Source organism: Oncorhynchus clarkii, chromosome 32, assembly GCF_045791955.1.
Source record: "Oncorhynchus clarkii lewisi isolate Uvic-CL-2024 chromosome 32, UVic_Ocla_1.0, whole genome shotgun sequence".
NCBI lineage: Eukaryota > Metazoa > Chordata > Actinopteri > Salmoniformes > Salmonidae > Oncorhynchus > Oncorhynchus clarkii.
In genome coordinates this window covers 380388-402420 of record NC_092178.1, presented here as the reverse complement: position 1 = coordinate 402420, position 22033 = coordinate 380388, and the positions used below count along the sequence as shown (strand labels likewise).

The following is a 22033-nucleotide window of genomic DNA, read 5'->3' as shown; positions in this document are numbered from 1 at the left end:
ATGCTTAAATATCCACACAGTGAAATGTATGCCACTGGCGGGGTCCCTGAATTGCTTAAATATCCATTGTAAGGACAATACACATGCAGACTAACTTATCCTATCACACATTCTATGACACGGTGTAACATATCAACATGTTTGTTTGTTGTTCTTTACTATATACTGAACAAAAATATAAATGCGGCGGCAGGTAGCCTAGGGGAGGCAGGTAGCCTAGGGGCGGCAGGTAGCCTAGGGGCGGCAGGTAGCCTAGGGGTTAGAGCGTTTGGCCAGTAACCAAAATTTGTCATTTGAGCATTTCTATTTTGCCAAGATAATCCACCCACCTGACAGGTGTGGCATATCAAGAAGCTGATTAAACAGCATGATCATTATCCTGGTGCACCTTATGCTAGGGACAATAAAAGGCCACTCTAAAATGTGCAGTTTTGTCACACAACACAATGCCACAGATGTCTTAAGTTGAGGAAGAGTGCAATTCAAATCAAATTTTTAATTCTCTGGCAACAGCTCTGGTGGACATTCCTGCGGTCAGCATGCCAAGCATTTCGCTACACCCGCAACAACATCTGCTAACCACGTGTATGTAACCAATAATGTTAATTTCTCTACCATAAGCCACCCCTTACGTCATTTTAAAGAATTCGGCACTATGTCCAACCGGCCTCACAACTGCAGACCATGTGTATGGCGTCGTATGGTCTGGCATAAGCTACAGACAATCAAATCAAATCAAATGTATTTATATAGCCCTTTGTACATCAGCTGATATCTCAAAGTGCTGTACAGAAACCCAGCCTAAAACCCCAAACAGCAAGCAATGCAGGTGTAGAAGCACGGTGGCTAGGAAAAACTCCCTAGAAAGGCCAAAACCTAGGAAGAAACCTAGAGAGGAACCAGGCTATGTGGGGTGGCCTCTTCTGGCTGTGCCGGGTGGAGATTATAACAGAACATGGCCAAGATGTTCAAATGTTCATAAATGACCAGCATGGTCCAATAATAATAAGGCAGAACAGTTGAAACTGGAGCAGCAGCACGGCCAGGTGGACTGGTGACACCAAGGAGTCATCATGTCAGGTAGTCCTGAGGCATGGTCCTAGGGCTCAGGTCCTCCGAGAGAGGGAAAGAAAGAGAGAGAGAGAATTAGAGAGAGCACACTTAAATTCACACAGGACACCGAATAGGACAGGAGAAGTACTCCAGATATAACAAACTGACCCTAGCCCACGACACATAAACTACTGCAGCATAAATACTGGAGGCTGAGACAGGAGGGGTCAGGAGACACTGTGGCCCCATCCGAGGACACCCCGGACAGGGCCAAACAATGACCACCAAATGCATTTTATCAACGGCAATTTGAATGCACAAAAATACAGTGACGAGATCCTGAGGGCCATTGTAGGGTAATACATATTCAAATGTATATATATCCATACCATAATATTATGTAGGGATATAAATACAGTACCTGTCAAAAGTTTGGACACACCACCTCATTCAAGGGTTTTTATTTATTTGTACTATTTTCTACATTGTAGAATAATAGTGAAGACATCATCAAAACTATGAAATAGCACATATGGAATCATGTAGTTACCAAAAAAAAGTGTTAAAAAAATCCAAATATTTTTTTGAATTTAGATTCTTCAAAGTAGCCACCCTTTGCCTTGATGACAGCTTTGCACACTCTGAAGCTGGTTGGAGAGAATGCCAAGAGTGTGCAATGCTGTTATCAAGGCAAAGGGTGGCTACTTTGAGGAATCTAAATTCTAAAAAATATTTGGATTTGTTTAACACTTTTTTTTGGTAACTACATGATTCCATATGTGTTATTTCATAGTTTTGATGATGTCTTCACTATTATTCTACAATGTAGAAAATAGTAAAAATAAATAAAAACCCTTGAATGAGGTGGTGTGTCCAAACTTTTGACTGGTACTGTATTTATATGTGTATTTATATCACTACATAATATTATGGTATGGATATATATACATTTGTATATGTTTTACTACATAATATTACGGTATGTCTAGATATATATATATGACCTGGCCTCAGTTGAAGTTGGAAGTTTACATACACTTAGGTTGGAGTCATTAAAACTAGTTTTTCAACCACTCCACAAATGTCTTCTTAACAAACTATAGTTTTGGCAAGTTGGTTAGGACATCTACTTTGTGCATGACACAAGTCATTTTTCCAACAATTGTTTACAGACAGATTATTTCACTAAAAATTCACTGTATCACAATTCCAGTGGGTAAGAAGTTTACATACACTAAGTTGACTGTGCCTTTAAACAGTTTGAAAAATTCCAGAAAATTATGTCATGGCTTTAGAAGTTTCTGATAGGCTGATTGACATAATTTGAGTCAATTGGAGGTGTACCTGTGGATGTATTTCAAGGCCTACCTTCAAACTCTGCCTCGTTGCTCGACATCATGGGAAAATCAAAAGAAATCAGCCAAGACATCAGAAATAAGATTGTAGACCTCCACAAGTCTGGTTCATCATTGGGAGCAATTTCCAAACGTCTGAAGGTACCACGTTCATCTCTACAAACAATAGTGGGAACATGGGACCACGCAGCCGACATACCGCTCAGGAAGGAGACGCGTTCTGTCTCCTAGAGATGAACGTACTTTGGTGCGAAAAGTGCTAATCAATCCCAGAACAACATCAAAGGATCTTGTGAAGATGCTGGAGGAAACAGGTACGAAGTATCTATTTCCACAGTAAAACGAGTCCTATATCGACATAACCTGAAAGGCCGCTCAGCAAGGAAGAAGCCATTGCTCCAAAACCACCATAAAAAAGCCAGACAACTGTTTGCAACTGCACATGGGCACAAAGATTGTACATTTTGGAGAAATGTCCTCTGGTCTGATGAAACAAAAATAGAACTGTTTGGCCATAATGATCGTCATTCTGTTTGGAGGAAAAAGGGGGAGGCTTGCAAGCCAAAGAACACCATCCCAACCGTAAGGCACGGGGGTGGCAGCATCATGTTGTGGGGGTGCTTTGCTGCAGGAGGGACTGGTGCACTTCACAAAATAGATGGCTTCACGAGGATGGAAAATTACTTGGATATTTAGAAGCAACATCTCAAGACATCAGAAGTTAAAGCTTGGTCGCAAATGGGTCTTCCAAATGGACAATGACCCCAAGCATACTTCCAAGTTGTGGCAAAATGGCTCAAGGTCAACAAAGTCAATGTATTGGAGTGGCCATCCCAAAGGCCTGACCTCAATCCTATAGAAAATTTGTGGACAGAACTGAAAAAGTGTGTGCGAGCAAGGAGGCCTACCAACCTGACTCAGTTACACCAGCTCTGTCAGGAGGAATGGGCCAAAATTCATCCCAAAATTCACCCATCTACCCAAAACACATGACCCAAGTGAAACAATTTAAAAGCAATGCTACCAAGTACTAATTGAGTGTATGTAAACTTCTGACCTCCTGGGAATGTGATGAAAGAAATAAAAGCTGAAATAAATAATTCTCTCTACTATTATTCTGACATTTCACATTCTTAAAATAAAGTGGTGATCCTAATTCACATAAAACAGGGAATTTTTACTAGGAATAAATGTCAGGAATTGTGAAGAACTGAGTTTAAATGTAGTTGGCTAAGGTGTATGTAAACTTCCGACTTCAACTGTACATATATATATATATATATTCCAAATAACATATGACCATAATATTATGTACTAAAGCACACAACGTATCCCCTTAACCCACTAAAATGCATGAGAACAGTAGGGAACTATACCCCTGATAACTTTGGTAACCCACTCCATACGCGAATAGAGAGAAGGAGAGCTGTCTGTTCTGTCCCTGATCATGGCTTCAGGCTCTCCCAGATACCCAGGGCCGATGGAAGAATAAACCCACCACCTGCAGAACTGAATAGATCCACCACCTGCAGGGCTGAATACATCCACCACCTGCAGGGCTGAATACATCCACCACCTGCAGGACTGAATACATCCACCACCTGCAGTACTGAATACATCCACCACCTGCAGGGCTGAATACATCCACCACCTGCAGGGCTGAATACATCCACCACCTGCAGTACTGAATACATCCACCACCTGCAGGACTGAATACATCCACCACCTGCAGGGCTGAATACATCCACCACCTGCAGGACTGAATACATCCACCACCTGCAGGGCTGAATACATCCACCACCTGCAGGGCTGAATACATCCACCACCTGCAGGGCTGGTTATAATACAGTTCTGAATAGATCCACCACCTGCAGGGCTGAATACATCCACCACCTGCAGGGCTGAATACATCCACCACCTGCAGGGCTGAATACATCCACCACCTGCAGGACTGAATACATCCACCACCTGCAGGGCTGAATACATCCACCACCTGCAGGGCTGGTTATAATACAGTTCTGAATAGATCCACCACCTGCAGTATTGAATAGATCCACCACCTGCAGGGCTGAATACATCCACCACCTGCAGGGCTGAATACATCCACCACCTGCAGGGCTGAATACATCCACCACCTGCAGGACTGAATACATCCACCACCTGCAGTACTGAATACATCCACCACTTGCAGGGCTGGTTATTATACATTACTGAATACATCCACCACCTGCAGTACTGAATACATCCACCACCTGCAGTACTGAATACATCAACCTGCAGGGCTGGTTATTATACAGTACTGAATACATCCACCACCTGCAGTACTGAATACATCCACCACCTGCAGTACTGAATACATCCACCACCTGCAGTACTGAATACCTCCACCACCTGTAGTATTGAATACATCCACCACCTGCAGTACTGAATACATCCACCACCTGCAGTACTGAATACATCCACCACCTGCAGTACTGAATACATCCACCACCTGCAGGGCTGAATACATCCACCACCTGCAGTACTGAATACATCCACCACCTGCAGTATTGAATACATCCACCACCTTCAGTACTGAATATATCCACCACCTGCAGGGCTGGTTATTATACAGTACTGAATACATCCACCACCTGCAGGGCCGAATACATCCACCACCTGCAGTATTGAATACATCCACCACCTGCAGTACTGAATACATCCACCACCTGCAGGGCCGAATACATCCACCACCTGCAGGGCCGAATACATCCACCACCTGCAGTATTGAATACATCCACCACCTGCAGTATTGAATACATCCACCACCTGCAGTATTGAATACATCCACCACCTGCAGTATTGAATACATCCACCACCTGCAGTACTGAATACATCCACCACCTGCAGGGCTGGTTATTATACCGTACTGAATACATCCACCACCTGCAGTATTGAATACATCCACCACCTGCAGTACTGAATACATCCACCACCTGCAGGGCTGGTTATTATACACCACTGAATGTTTTTTGAGCTGCTGTTAGCTATGTAAATAAGATAAGAACAGGAGGTTTGATTAAATGGTATGAGGTACAAGACGGGAGGATCCTTTTTGCATTGTAAGACCATTTCAGTCAAGTTCTTCCACACTGGTCTCGACAAACCATTTCTGTTTGGACCACTCTTTGTGCACAGGGGCATTGTTATGCTAAAACAGGAAAGCGATTTTCCCAAACTGTCGCCTCAAAGTTGGAAGCCCAGAATCGTCTGGAATGTTTGTATGCTGTAGCATTGCATGCTGTAGCATTAAGATGTCCTTTCACTCGAACTAAGGGGCCTAGCCCAAACCACGAAAAGCAGCCCCAGACCATTATTCATCCTCCACCAAACTTTACAGTTGGCTCTATGCATTCGGGCAGGTAGCGTTATCCTGGAATCCGCCAAACCCAGATTAGTCCGTAGGACTGACAAATGGTGAAGCGTGACTTATATCTCCAGAGAACGCTTCTCCACTGCTCCATAGTCCAATGGCGGCTAGCTTTACACCACTCCAGCTGACGCTTGGCATTTCCCATGGTGATCTTAGGCTTGTGTGCGGCTGTTCAGCCATGTAAACCCATTTCATTAAGCTCTCGACGAACTGTTCTTGTGCTGACGTTGCTTCCAGAAGTAGTTTGGAACTCGCTAGTGAGTGTTACGACCGAGGACCGACTATTTTTAACACACTACACGCTTCAGCACTCGGCAGTCTTGTTCTGTGAGCTTGTGTGGCCTATCACTTGGCGGCTTTGCCGTTGTTGCTCCCAGAGATTTCCACTTCACAATATCAGCACTTACAGATGACCGGGGCAGCTCTAGCAGGGCAGACATTTGATTAACTGACTCGTTGGAAAGGTGGCATCCTATGACGGTGCCACATTGAAAGTCACTGAGCTCATCAGTAAGGCCATTCTACTGCCAATGTTTGTCTATGGAGATTGCATGGCTGTGTGCTTGATGTTATACACTTGTTAGCAACGGGTGTTGCTGAAATAGCCAAATCCACTAATTTGAAGGGGTGTCCACATACTTTTGTATATATAGTGTGTATATACAAAAAAAACTGTATTGTATCAATTTATCCTATACAATTGTTATCTGTCGAACAAACTGTTTGTCATTGTATAATTTTGTAGATTTGTTATTGTTACTTTATGTGTCAGAGTAGTGTCAGAGTGTCAGAGTGGAGAGTAGTGTCAGAGTAGTGTCTAAATACAGAAAGTATTTATGTTTTGATTATCTTATAAATAAATAAAATAAAATAAGATTTTGTGTACAGGTGTCTTGTTTTGTGGATAACATACAAACATAACACACTTCTCTAAGTTCCCCTCTCAACAATGCAGAAACATTACCAAGCTGATATTTCTTCACATTTTTATTCAATTGTCAACATACTGTAAGTACGTTCCAAACAACCAACAAGTGTCCATCTTCACCCCTGGAAGTACTGACGTTTTGGCTGATGGACGATCATATAATAAGGCATTGCTAACATTAAACATGTTGCTTATTGTGGCTGTTATAAAACAGAATAGTTTACAGTAAGAATAATAATAAAGACCAATGCAGTAATAAGTACTCAAAGGAGGCTTCCAATGAGAGGTGTCACTAATCACTGAGAAACACAATAAATAAGATAGCAGAACAGAAACAATATGAACACAGATGACTGTATGAAGCATAACCTTTCACCACCATACAGGAAAGTGATGTAGCCACAGTACAGTTGAAACAAAGGACCATTTCACATGCCAAATGGGACTAGTTAGGAGTGGAATGTTAGCACAAACAGACTATCTCAGGCTGCATTTGACACATGGTCCATAATGACCATCTGTAGCTGCCCACCTCTAGTCTCGGACTAAATACTTATATTTATATACAACAGTACAATACACTGAATACACCTTTCTTGACTAAATATACTGAACAATATACTGAACAATACACTGAACAAAAATATAAAACGCAACATGTAGTTGTTGGTCCCATGTTTCATGAACTGAAATTAAAGAACCCAGAAATGTTCCATATCCACAAAAAGCTGATTTCTGTCTAAATCCCTGTTAGTGAGCATTTCTCCTTTGCCAAGATAATCCATCCATCTGACAGATGTGGCATATCAAGTAGATGAATAAACAGCATGATAATTACACAGGTGCACTTTGTGCTGGGGACAATAAAAGGCCACTCTAAAATGTGCCGTTTTGTGACACAACACAATGCCACAGATGTCTAAAGTTTTGAAGGAGTGTGCATGCTGACTGCAGGAATGTCCACCAGAGCTGTTGCCAGATAATTTAATGTTAATTTATTTTCCATAAGTCGTTTTATAGAATTTGGCAGTACATCAAACCAACCGCCAGCCCTCCATATCTGGCTTCTTCACCTGCGGGATAATCTGAGAGCAGCCACAGCTGATGAAACTGAGGAGTTCTGTCTGTAATAAAACCCTTTTGTGGGGAAAAAGTCATTCAGATTGGCTTGGCCTGGCTCCCCAGTGGGTGGGCCTGGGAGCTGTATTTGTATTTATTATGGATCCCCATTAGTTCCTGACAAGGCAGCACCTACTCTTCCTGGGGTCCAACAAAATTAAGGCAGCTGCACCCCTGCCCAGCCACGTGAAATCCATAGATTAGGGCCTAATTTATTTATTTCAATTTCCTGATAATCTTATTTGAACTGTAACTCATTAACATTAACATATTTGAAATTGTTGCTTGTTGCATTTATATTTTTGTTCAGTATACTTATTTTTTTCTTAAATGTATATACAACATTACAATACACTGAATAAAAAAATGCCTTTCGTGAACAAACACTCGCACTTGACTTTTCCCCCTACTTTCAAGCTCTGACTCTGGACTTACTATGACTGTGATATACGGTTGCCCCACCTAGCTGTCTTAAAACTTCTTGGTGACAGGGGCGCAGTATTGAGTGGCCTGGATGAATAATGTGCCCAGAGTAAACTGCCTGCTACTCTGTCCCAGATGCTAATATATGCATTTTATTAGTAGTATTGGATAGAAAACACTCTGAAGTTTCTAAAACTGTTTGAATAATGTCTGTGAGTATAACAGAACTCATATGGTAGGCAAAAACCTGAGACAAATCCAACCAGGAAGTGGGAAATCTGAGGTTTGTAGTTTCATTTAAGTGATTGCCTTTCCAATACGCTGTACCTATGGGGCCAGATTGCACTTCCCAAGGCTTCCAGCGTATGTCAACAGTCTTTAGAAAGTTGTTTCAGGCTTCTATTGTGGAAGGTGGTCAAATAAGAGCTGTTTCAACAAGTGGACTAGGCTGAGGCCAATCAGTTGTTCACTGCGCGGTCACGCTGGCGCGCCGTGCCGTGCCGTGCCTTCTTTTTCCTCTGTAATGAATACGCTATTGTCCGGTTGGAATATTATTGAAGTTTTATTATAAAAAGACCCTAAAGATTGATTGTAAACATCGATTGACATGTTTCTACAAACTGTAATGAAACTCTTTTGACTTTTCTGGATTTTGCGCTCGGCATTGTGCCTTTGGAATAGTGAACTAAACGCGCGAACAAAACAGAGGTATTTGGACATAAATATGGACGTAATTGAACAAAACAAACATTTCTTGTGGAAGTGGGAGTCCTGGGAGTGCATTCCAACGAAGATCAGCAAAGGTAAGTGAAGATTTATAATGCTATTTATAACTTTTGTTGACTCCACAATTTGGCGGGTAACTGTATTGCTTGCATTTGTGGCTGAACGCTGTTCTCAGATTATTGAATTTTTGCCGAAAAGCCTTTTTGAAATCGGACACTGTGGTTGGATTAACGAGAAGTGTATCTTTAAAATGGTGTAAAAAAAGCACTAACTGTAAGTCTCTCTGGATAAGAACATCTGCTAAATGACTAACATGTAAATGTAAATACAAAATTCAACAGCAAAATAATTATATTGACAGTTAAAGCTCATTAGATTGGGGTCTGACAGGTTTAAGTAACAGATAAAACATCCCTACACTCAGGATCCAATGATTCTACATGTTAACCAGTTCCATTGAGGGACTAACACACTATAACTATATCATGTAGGCTGTGAAGAGATCAGTTCATATTCCATCTGTCTGTAGTGTTGAGTACTCTGTCTGTAGTGTTGAGAACTCTGTCTGTAGGGTTGAGTACTCTGTCTGTAGGGTTGTGTACTCTGTTGAGTACTATGTCTGTAGTGTTGAGTACTAGGTATGTAGTGTTGAGTACTAGGTCTGTAGTGTTGTGTACTCTGTCTGTATGTCGCCTATGGCTAGAGCTTGCTTTCAATACCTCGCCTTGTGAGGATAACAGCCCTGAGCCTTTTTCTAAAATGTTTTATGTTGGAGAACACATTGGGAGGGATCTGAGACCATTCCTCTTTAGAGAATCCTTCCAGATCGTTGATATCGTTTGAGTGGGTTTATGGACCCTTCAAATCAAAACACAGGTTTTCAGTGGGTTTCAAGTCTGGAGACTAAGATGTCCATTGCTATTGATTTTGTGGCCAATTAACAATTTCTTTGTGTATTTTGTGAGCTTGAGGTTTTTGTCTTGCTGGAAGATCCTCTTGCGGCCAAGTTTCAGCCTCCTGACAGAGGCAACCAGGTTTTTTGGCAAAATGTCCTTGTACTGGGTAAAGTTCATGATGCTGTTGACCTTAAAAAGGGCTCCAGGACCAGTGGAAGGTAAATAGCCCCTAAACATCAAAGATCCACCACCATACTTTCCAGTAGGTATGAGGTTATTTTCTGCTCATACATTCTCATTTCGAAGTCTGGCCAAAGAGCTCTATTTTCATGTCATCCAACAAATGTAAACGCCTGGAGTTTGCTAAACGGCATTGGCGCTTGGATTGGAACCGGTGCTTCTGGTCCCGGTCCCTCGTCGGCCCCACACTCAGTCCTCCTGTACTGTCCTGTTCCCCCGACCCTACACTCAGTCCTCCTGTACTGTCCTGTCCCCCCGACCCTACACTCAGTCCTCCTGTACTGTCCTGTCCCCCCGACCCTACACTCAGTCCTCTTGTACTGTCCTGTCCCCCCGACCCTACACTCAGTCCTCCTGTACTGTCCTGTCCCCCGACCCTACACTAAGTCCTCCTGTACTGTCCTGTCCCCCCGACCCTACACTTAGTCCTCCTGTACTGTCCTGTCCCCCCGACCCTACACTTAGTCCTCCTGTACTGTCCTGTCCCCCCGAGCCTACACTCAGTCCTCCTGTACTGTCCTGTCCCCCCGACCCTACACTCAGTCCTCCTGTACTGTCCTGTCCTCCTGTACTGTCCTGTCCTCCTGTACTGTCCTGTCCCTCTGTACTGTCCCCCCCGGCCCTAGACTGAGTCCTTCAGACATCATATTTCAGTGAGTGTGACCTTGTAGGCGTCAGCGTAGCTCTCTATGCTCAGGATGAAGGTGTCTTCATTAGAGTAATGCTCTATGATGTTGTCGTCCATGTTCACCAGGATCCTATAAGGGACAATGGGGAGAGTTAGCTGATTCCATGTTCAAAAGGATCGGACAAGGGAGAATGGGGAGTGATAGCTGATTGATTGATTGATTGACTGATTGATTGTCCTGCAAACGTTTAACCCCAACATTCACAAACACAGAGGAATACAGACATTCATGCCTGGATATTTGTCCTTCTCACACCAGTTTGAGTAAAGAACAAGACTAGAAAGTCTATTCGATTCCTTCAATTCCATGCTAATGTGGTGTTCAATAGAATACCATTGTAATGCTGTGTTCAATAGAATTCAAAACAAATCAAACTTTATTTGCCATATGATCCGAATACAAAAAGTGTAGACTTTACCGTGAAATGCTTACTTACAGGCCCTTAACCAACAGCGCAGTTCAAGAAGAGTTAAGAAAATATTTACCAAGTAGACTAAAATAAAAAGTAATAATAAAAAGTAAGACAATAAGAATAACAATAACGAGGCTATATACAGGGGGTACCGGTACAGAGTCAGTGTGCAGGGGTACAGGTTAGTTGAGGTAATCTGTACATGTAGGTGGGGGTGAAGTGACTATGCATAGATAATAAACAGTGGTAGTAGTGTACAAAGGGGGGGATCAATGTAAATTGTCTGGTGACGATTTTTATGAATTGTTCAGCAGTCTTATGGCTTGGGGGTAGAAGCTGTTGAGGAGCCTTTTGGTCCTCTACTTGGTGCTCCGGAACCTCTTGCCGTGCGGTGGCAGAGAAAACAGTCTATAACTTTGGTGACTGGAGTCTTTGACAATTTTATGGGCTTTCCTCTGACACCGCCTATTATATACAGTGGGGCAAAAAAGTATTTAGTCAGCCACCAATTGTGCAAGCTCTCCCACTTAAAAAGATGAGAGAGGCCTGTAATTTTCATCATAGGTACACTTCAACTATGACAGACAAAATGAAGCTCTTTGGTCTTGGCCATAGTGGAGTTTGGAGTGTGACTGTTTGAGGTTGTGGACAGGTGTATTTTATACTGATAACAAGTTCAAACTGGTGCCATTAATACAGGTAACGAGTGGAGGACAGAGGAGCCTCTTAAAGAAGAAGTTACAGGTCTGTGAGAGCCAGAAATCTTGCTTGTTTGTAGGTGACCAAATACTTATTTTCCACCATAATTTGCAAAGAAATTAATTAAAAATTAAAAATCCTACAATGTGATTTTCTGGATTTTCTTTCCTCATTTTGTCTGTCATAGTTGAAGTGTACCTATGATGAAAATTACAGGCCTCTCATCTTTTTTAAGTGGGAGAACTTGCACAATTGGTGGCTGACTAAATACTTTTTTGCCCCACTGTACTTTTTTGCCCCACTGTCCTGTCCTGGATGGCAGGAAGCTTGGCCCCAGTGATGTACTAGGCCATTCGCATTACTCTCTGTAGCGCCTTACAGTCAGATGCCAGACAGCTGCCATACACCAAGACAGTCATGAAGAGGACACGACAAAGCCTATTCCCCCCCCCAGGAAACTAAAAAGATTTGGCATGGGTCCTGAGATCCTCAAAAGGTTCTACAGCTGCAACATCGAGTGCATCCTGACCGGTTGCATCACTGCCTGGTATGGCAACTGCTCAGCCTCCGACCGCAAGGCACTTCAGAGGGTAATGCGTACGGCCCAGTACATCTGGGGGCAAAGCTGACTGCCATCCAGGACCTCTACACCAGGCGGTGTCAGAGGAAGGCCCTGAAAATTGTCAAAGACCGCAGCCACCCCAGTCATAGACTGTTCTCTCTACTACCGCATGGCAAGCAGTACCGGAGTGCCAAGTCTAGGATAAAAAGGCTTCTCAACAGTTTTTACCCCCAAGCCATAAGGGTTACCCGGACTATTTGCATTGTGTGCCTCCCCAACCCCTCTTTTACGCTGCTGCTACTCTCTGTTTATCTTATATGCATAGTCACTTTAACTATACATTCATGTACATACTACCTCAATTGGCCCGACCAACCAGTGCTCCCGCACATTGGCTAACCGGGCTATCTGCATTGTGTTCAACCACCCGCCAACCCCTCTTTTTATGCTACTGCTACTCTCTGTTCATCATATATGCATAGTCACTTTAACTATACCTAGATGTACATACTACCTCAATAAGCTTGACTAACCGGTGCCTGTATATAGTATATAACCTTGCTACTCTTATTTTCAAATGTCTTTTTACTGTTGTTTTATTTCTTTACGTACCTACACACACACATACTTTTTTTCTCCGCAATATTGGTTAGAGCCTGTAAGTAAGCATTTCACTGTAAGGTCTACTACACCTGTTGTATTCGGCGCACGTGACAAATAAACTGATTTGATGCAACAGGTCAGGGTGCTCTCGATGGTGCAGCTGTAGAACCTTTTGATGATCTGGGAACCCATGCCAAATGTTTTCATTCTCCTGATGGGGAATAGGCTTTATCGTGCCCTCTTAACAACTGTCTTGGAATGTTTGGACCATGATAGTTTGTTGGTGATGTGGACACCAAGGAACTTGAAACTCTCGACCCGCTCCACTACAGCCCCGATGTTAATGGAGGTCTGTTTTCCTGTTGTCCACGATCATCTCCTTTGTCTTGCTCACATTGAGGGAGAGGTTGTTGTCCTGGCACCACACTGCCAGTTCTCTGACCTCCCTATACAGTCACGGCCAAAAGTCTGCAGCCTCAATTTTAATCCTGTATTGATGCTTTGCTTGTTTGATGAGGGCATAGCGGTGTTTCTTGTAAACGTCCGAATTATTCTCCCGTTCCTTGAAAGCGGCAGCTCTAGCCTTTAGCTCAATGCGGATGTTGCCTGTAATTCGTGGCTTCTGGTGGGGATATGTACGTACAGTCACTGTGGAGACGACATCATCGATGCACTTATTGATGAAGCCGATGACTGAGTTGGTGTACTCCTCAATGCCATTGGATGAATCCCGGAACATATGCCTGTCTGTGCTAGCAAAACACTCCTGTAGTGTAGCATCCGTGTCATCTGACCAGTTCCGTTTTGAGTGAGTCACTGGTACTTCCTGCTTTATTTTTGCTTGTAAGCAGGAATCAGGAGGACAGAATTATGGTCAGATTTGCCAAATGGAGGGCAGGGGAGAGCTTTGTATGCATCTCTGTGTGTGGAGTAAAGGTGGTCTAGGATTTCTTCCCCCTGGTTGCACATGTGACATGGTGGTAAAAATGTGGTAAAACTGATTTAAGTTTGCCTGCATTAAAGTCCCTGGCCATTAGAAGGGAAGCTTCTGGGTGAGCATTATCTTCTTTGCTTATGACCTTAAAGAGTTGGTTGAGTACAGTCTTAGCGCCAGCTTCGTTCTGTGGTGGTAAATAGACAGCTACGAATAACACAAATGAGAACTCTCTTGGTTGATAGTGTGGTCTACATCTTATAATAAGGTACTACCTCAGGTGAGTAATACCTCGAGACTTCTTTAATATTAGACATTACGCACCAGCAGTTATTGACAAATAGACACACACCCCACCCCTCGTCTTACCAGAGGTAGCGTCTCTGTTCTGCCGGTGCAGGGAAAATCCTGCTAGCTATTTATTGTCCATATCTTCGTTCAGCCACGTCTCAGTGAAACATAAGATGTTACAGTTTTTAATGTCCCGTTGGTAGGATAATCTTAATCGTAGGTCATCAATTTATTTTTCAATGACTGCACAATGATTGCACGTCAGCTGAATTCCATTCTGATGCCGTTTTCAACGGAATTCCATTCTGATGCGGTGTTCAACGGAATTCCATTCTGATAAAGTGTTCAGCGGAATTCCATTCTGATAAAGTGTTCAACGGAATTCCATTCTGATGCCGTGCTCAAGGGAATCCGATGCTGATGCCGTGTTCAATGGAATTCCGGTATAATTATGTGCACAATATAATTAAATTCTGGTGCCATGCTCAATAGAATTCCATGCTGATGCCGTGTTCAATAGAATTAAGTTATAATTATGTGCACAATAGAATTCCATTCTGTTGCCATGCTCAAAAGAATTCCATGCTGATGCCGTTCTAAAAGGAATTCCATTCTGATGCCGTGTTCAACGGAATTCCATTCGGATGCCGCGTTCAACAGAATTCCATTCGGATGCCGTGTTCAACAGAATTCCATTCTGATGCCGTGTTCAACAGAATTCCATTCTGATGCCGTGTTCAACAGATTTCCATTCTGATGCTGTGTTCAATAGATCTCAATTCTAATGCCGTAATCAATAGAATTTCATTCGGATGCCGTGTTGAGTAGAATTCCATTCTATTGCCGTGCTCAGTAAAATTCCATTCTAATTATGTGCTCAATAGATTTCCAGTCTAATGTCGTGATCAATATAATTCCATTCTAATGCCGTGTTCAATAGAATTCCATTCTGATGCCGTGATCAATTGAATTCCATTCTGATGCTGTATTTAATAGAATTCCATTCTAATGTCGTGTTGAGTAGAATTCCATTCTGATGCCGTGATCAATAGAATTCCATTCTAATGCCGTGTTGAGTAGAATTCCATTCTAATGCTGTGTTGAGTAGAATCCCATTCTGATGCCGGGTTGAGTAGAATTCCATTCTAATGCCGTGTTGAGTAGAATTCCATTCTAATGCCGTGTTCAACAGAATTCCATTCTAATGCCGTGTTCAACAGAATACCATTCTAATGCCGTTTTGAGTAGAATTCCATTCTGATGCAGTGATCAATAGAATTCCATTCTGATGCCATGTTGAATAGAATTCCATTCTTATGCCGTGTTCAACGGAATTCCATTCGGATGCCGCGTTCAACAGAATTCCATTCGGATGCCGTGTTCAACAGAATTCCATTCTGATGCCGTGTTCAACAGAATTCCATTCTGATGCCGTGTTCAACAGATTTCCATTCTGATGCTGTGTTCAATACAATTCCATTCTAACGCTGTGTTCAATAGAATTCCGCTCGAATTATGTGCTCAATAGATCTCCATTCTAATTATGTGCTCAATAGATATCCATTCTAATTACGTGCTCAATACAATTCCATTCTAATGCTGTGATTAATAGAATTCCATTCTAATGCTGTGCTCAATAGAATTTCATTCTAAGGCCGTGTTCAATAGAATTCCTCTCTAATTATGTGCTCAATAGATTTCCATTCTCATGCCGTGTTCAATAGAATTCCATTCTGATGCTGTGTTCAATAGACTTCCATTCTAATGCTGTGTTCTATAGAATTCCATTCTGATGCTGTGTTCAATAGAATTCCATTCTAATGCTGTGTTCAATTGAATTCCATTCTAATGCTGTGTTCAATAGAATTCCATTCTGATGCTGAATTCAATAGAATTAATTATAATGCTGTGTTGAATAGATTTCCACTCTAATGCTGTGTTCAATAGAATTCCATTCTAATGCTGTGTTCAATATAATTCCATTCTGATGCTGTGTTCAATCGAATTCCATTCTAATGCTGTGTTCAATAGAATTCCATTCTAATTCTGTGCTGAATAGAATTCCATTCTAATGCCGTGCTCAATAGAATATCATGTTGATGCCGTGTACAATAGAATGCCATTCTAATAACGTGCTTAATAGAATTCCTTTCTAATGCTGTGTTCAATAGAACTCCATTCGAATGTTGTGCTCAATAGAATTCCATTCTCAAGCCGTGTTGAGTAGAATTCCTTTCGGATGCCGTGATCAATAGAATTCCATTCTAATGCCGTTTTGAGTAGAATTCCATTCTGATGCAGTGATCAATAGAATTCCATTCTGATGCCATGTTGAGTAGAATTCCATTCTAATGCCGTGTTCAACAGAATACCGTTCTAATGCCGTGTTCAATAGAATTCCGTTATAATTATGTGCTCAATAGAATTTCATTCTGGTGCCATGCTCAAAAGAATTCCATTCTGATGACGTGCTAAAAGGATTTCCATTCGGATGCTGTGCTCAAAGGAATTCCATTCTGATGCCGTGTTGAGTAGAATTCCATTCTAATGCCGTGTTCAACATAATTCCATTCTAATGCCGTGTTGAGTAGAATTCCATTCTGATGCTGTGTTCAATAGAATTCCATTCTAATGCTGTGTTCAATAGAATTCCATTGTGATGCTGTGTTCAATCGAATTCCATTCTAATGCTGTGTTCAATAGAAATCCATTCTAATGCTGTGCTGAATAGAATTCCATTCTAATGCCGTGCTCAATAGAATATCATGTTGATGCCGTGAACAATCGAATGCCATTCTAATGACGTGCTCAATCGAATTCCTTTCTAATGCTGTGTTCAATAGAATTCCATTCTAATGCTGTGCTCAATAGAATTTCATTCTAATGCTGTGCTCAATAAAATGTCATGCTAACGCCGTGTTTAATAGAATTCAGCTCTAATTATGTGTTCAACAGATTTCCATTCTAATGCCGTGTTCATCAGAATTCCATTCTCATGCCGTGTTCAGCAGAATTCCATTCTCATGCCGTGTTCAACAGAATTCCATTCTCATGCCGTGATCAATAAAATTCCATTCTAATGCCGTGTTCAATGGAATGCTATTGTAATGGTGTGTTCAACAGAATTCCATTCTAATGGCGTGTTCAATGGAATTCCATTCTCATGCCGTGTTCAACAGAATTCCATTCTGACGCCGTGTTCAACAGAATTCCATTCTAATGGCGTTTTCAACAGAATTCCATTCTCATGCCGTGTTCAGTAGAATTCCATTCTGATGCCGTGATCAATAGAATTCCATTCTGATAACGGTTTGAGTAGAATTCCATTCTAATTTCGTGTTGTGTAGAATTCCATTATAATGCCGTGTTCAACAGAATTCCATTATAATGCCGTGTTCAGCAGAATTCCATTCTAATGACGTGTTGAGTAGAATTCCATTCTAATGCCGTGTTCAACATAATTCCATTCTAATGCCGTGTTGAGTAGAATTCCATTCTGATGCCGTGATCAATAGAATTCCATTCGAATGCCGTGTTCAATGGAATTCTATTCTAATGAGGTGTTGAGTGGAATTCAATTCCTATGCCATGCTCAAATTGTGTTGAGAAGAATTTCGTTCTGATGCCGTGTTGAGTAGAATTCCATTCTGATGCCGTGTTGAGTAGAATTCCATTCTGATGCCATGTTGAGTAGAGTTCCATTCTGATGCCGTGTTGAGTAGAATTCCATTCTGATGCCGTGTTGAGTAGAATTCCGTTCTGATGCCGTGTTGAGTAGAATTCCATTCTGATGCCGTGCTCAACAGAATTCCATTCTAATGCCGTGTTGAGTAGAATTCCATTCTAATGCCGTGTTCAACAGAATTCCATTCTAATGCCGTGTTCAACAGAATTCCATTCAAATGCTGTGTTCAACATAATTCCATTCTAATGCCGTGTTGAGTAGAATTCCATTCTGATGCTGTGTTCAATAGAATTCCATTCTAATGCTGTGTTCAATAGAATTCCATTGTGATGCTGTGTTCAATCGAATTCCATTCTAATGCTGTGTTCAATAGAATTCCATTCTAATGCTGTGCTGAAGAGAATTCCATTCTAATGCCGTGCTCAATAGAATATCATGTTGATGCCGTGAACAATAGAATGCCATTCTAATGACGTGCTCAATCGAATTCCTTTCTAATGCTGTGTTCAATAGATTTCCATTCTAATGCCGTGTTCATCAAAATTCCATTCTCATGCCGTGTTCAACAGAATTCCATGCTCATGCCGTGTTCAACAGAATTCCATTCTCATGCCGTGATCAATAGAATTCCATTCTGATGCCGGTTTGAGTAGAATTCCATTCTAATGCCGTGTTGGGTAGAATTCCATTATAATGCCGTGTTCAACAGAATTCCATTATAATGCCGTGTTCAGCAGAATTCCATTCTAATGCCGTGTTGAGTAGAATTCCATTCTAATGCCCTGTTCAACAGAATTCCATTCTAATGCCGTGTTTAACAGAATTCCATTCTAATGCCGTGTTGAGTAGAATTCCATTCTAATGCCGTGTTCAACATAATTCCATTCTAATGCCGTGTTGAGTAGAATTCCATTCTGATGCCGTGATCAATAGAATTCCATTCTAATGCAGTGTTCAATGGAATTCTATTCTAATGAGGTGTTGAGTAGAATTCAATTCCTATGCCATGCTCAATAGAATTCCATTCCGAAATTGTGTTGAGAAGAATTCCATTCTGATGCCGTGTTGAGTAGAATTCCATTCTGATGCCGTGCTCAATAGAATTCCATTCTGATGCAGTGTTCAGTAGAATTCCATTCTGATGACGTGCTAAATAGAATTCCATTCTGATGCAGTGTTCAGTAGAATTCCATTCTGATGCCGTGCTAAATAGAATTCCATTCTGATTCCGTGCTCAATAGAATTCCATTCTGATGCCGTGTTGAGTAGAATTCCATTCTGATGCCGTGCCCAATATAATTCCATTCTGATGCCGTGCTCAGTAGAATTCCATTCTGATGCTGTGATCAATAGAATTCCATTCTGATGCTGTGTTCAATAGAATTATTGATGCTTCTACACCTGCATTGCTTGCTGTTTGGGGTTTTAGGCTGGGTTTCTGTACAGCACTTTGAGATATCAGCTGATGTACGAAGGGCTATATAAATAAATTTGATGTGATTTGATTTGATTTCAATTCCATTCTGATGCTGTGCTCAATAGCATTTCATTATGATGCTGTGCTCAATAGAATTCCATTCTGATGCTGTGCTCAATAGAATTCCATTCTAATGACGTCTTCAATAGAATTCCATTCTAATGCTGTGTTCAATAGAATTCCAATCTAATGACATGTTCAATTGAATTCCATTCTGATGCCGTGTTGAGTAGAATTTGATTCTAATGCCGTGCTCAGTAGAATTCCGTTCTAATTATGTGCTCAATAGATTTCCATTCTAATATCGTGATCCATATAATTCCATTCTAATGCCGTGTTCAATAGAATTCCATTCTGATGCCGTGATCATTAGAAATCCATTCTGATGCCGTGTTCAATAGAATTCCATTCTGATGCCGTGATCAATAGAATTCCAATCTGATGCCGTGATCAATAGAATTCCATTCTGACGACGGGTTAAGTATAATTCCATTCTAATGCTGTGTTGGGTAGAATTCCATTCTAATGCCGTGTTCAGCAGAATTCCATTCGAATGCCTTGTTCAACAGAATACCATTATAATGCCATGTTGAGTAGAATTCCATTCTAATGCCGTGTTCAACAGAATTCCATTCTAATGCCGTGTTCAACAGAATTCCATTCTAATACCGTGTTGAGTAGAATTCCATTCTAATGCCGTGTTCAACAGAATTACATTCTGATGCCGTAATCAATAGAATTCCATTCTAATGCCGTGTTGAGTAGAATTCCATTCTAATGTCATGCTCAATATAAATCCATCCCGAAATCTTGTTCAATAGAATTCCATTCCGATGCTGTGTTGAACGGAATTCTATTCTAATGCCTTGCTCAGTACAATTCCATTCTAACGCCGTGTTCAATAGAATTCCGCTCTAATTATGTGCTCAATAGATCTACATTCTAATTATGTGCTCAATACAATTCCATTCTAATTCTGTGTTCAATAGAATTCCATTCTAATGCTGTGTTCAATAGATTTCCATTCTAATGCTGTGTTCAATAGAATTCCATTCTAATGCCGTGTTCATCAGAATTCCATTGTCATGCCGTGTTCAATAGAATTCCATTCTCATGCCGTGTTCAACAGAATTCCATTCTAATTCCGTGTTCAATGGAATTCTATTCTAATGAAGTGTTGAGTAGAATTCAATTCCTATGCCATGCTCAATAGAATTCCATTCCTGAAATTGTGTTGAGAAGAATTCCATTCTGATGCAGTGTTCAGTAGAATTCCATTCTGATGCCGTGCTAAATAAAATTCCATTATGATTCCTTGCTCAATAGAATTCCATTCTGATGCCGTGTTGAGTAGAATTCCATTCTGATGCCCTGCCCAATAGAATTCCATTCTGATGCCGTGCTCAGTAGAATTCCATTCTGATGCCGTGTTGAGTAGATTTCCATTCTAATGCCGTGTTGGGTAGAATTCCATTCTAATGCCGTGTTCAACAGAATTCCATTCGAATGCCTTGTTCAACAGAATACCATTCTAATGCCATGTTGAGTAGAATTCCATTCTAATGCCGTGTTCAACAGAATTCCATTCTAATGCCGTGTTCAACAGAATTCCATTCAAATGCCGTGTTCAACAGAATTCCATTCTAATGCCTTGTTCAACAGAATACCAGTCTAATGCCATGTTCAACAGAATTCCATTCTAATGCCGTGTTGAGTAGAATTCCATTCTAAATGTCATGCTCAATAGAAATCCATCCTGAAATCTTGTTCAATAGAATTCCATTCCGATGCTGTGTTGAACGGAATTCTATTCTAATGCCGTGCTCAATACAATTCCATTCTAACGCCGTGTTCAATAGAATTCCGCTCTAATTATGTGCTCAATAGATCTCCATTATAATTATGTGCTCAATACAATTCCATTCTAATGCTGTGTTCAATAGAATTCCATTCTAATGCTGTGTTCAATAGATTTCCATTCTAATGCTGTGTTCAATAGAATTCCATTCTAATGCTGTGCTCAATAGAATTCCATTCTCATGCCGTGTTCAACAGAATACCATTCTAATGCCATGTTCAACAGAATTCCATTCTAATGCCGTGTTGATTATAATTCCATTCTAATGCCGTGTTGAGTAGAATTCCATTCTAATGCCGTGTTCAACAGAATTCCATTCTGATGCCGTAATCAATAGAATTCCATTCTAATGCCGTGTTGAGTAGAATTCCATTTTAATGTCATGCTCAATAGAAATCCATCCCGAAATCTTGTTCAATAGAATTCCATTCCGATGCTGTGTTGAACGGAATTCTATTCTAATGCCGTGCTCAATACAATTCCATTCTAACGCCGTGTTCAATAGAATTCCACTCTAATTATGTGCTCAATAGATCTCCATTCTAATTATGTGCTCAATACAATTCCATTCTAATGCTGTGTTCAATAGAATTCCATTCTAATGCTGTGCTCAATAGAATTTAATTCTAACGCCGTGTTCAATAGAATTCCGGTCTAATTATGTGCTCAAT

At 41.2% G+C, this 22033-nt stretch overlaps 1 protein-coding gene across 1 annotated transcript in view; it reads right to left on the bottom strand.

Moving 5' to 3' along the window:
* Positions 1 to 10627: 10627 nt before the first annotated feature.
* LOC139391891 (grainyhead-like transcription factor 2b) overlaps positions 10628 to 22033 on the bottom strand; it is a 98183-nt gene continuing 86777 nt past the window's right edge. The window contains exon 16 of the mRNA XM_071139508.1: positions 10628 to 10910. Coding sequence (XP_070995609.1) covers positions 10796 to 10910 — 115 coding nt within the window. The 3' untranslated portion in view covers positions 10628 to 10795. The remainder of the gene's footprint in view (positions 10911 to 22033) is intronic.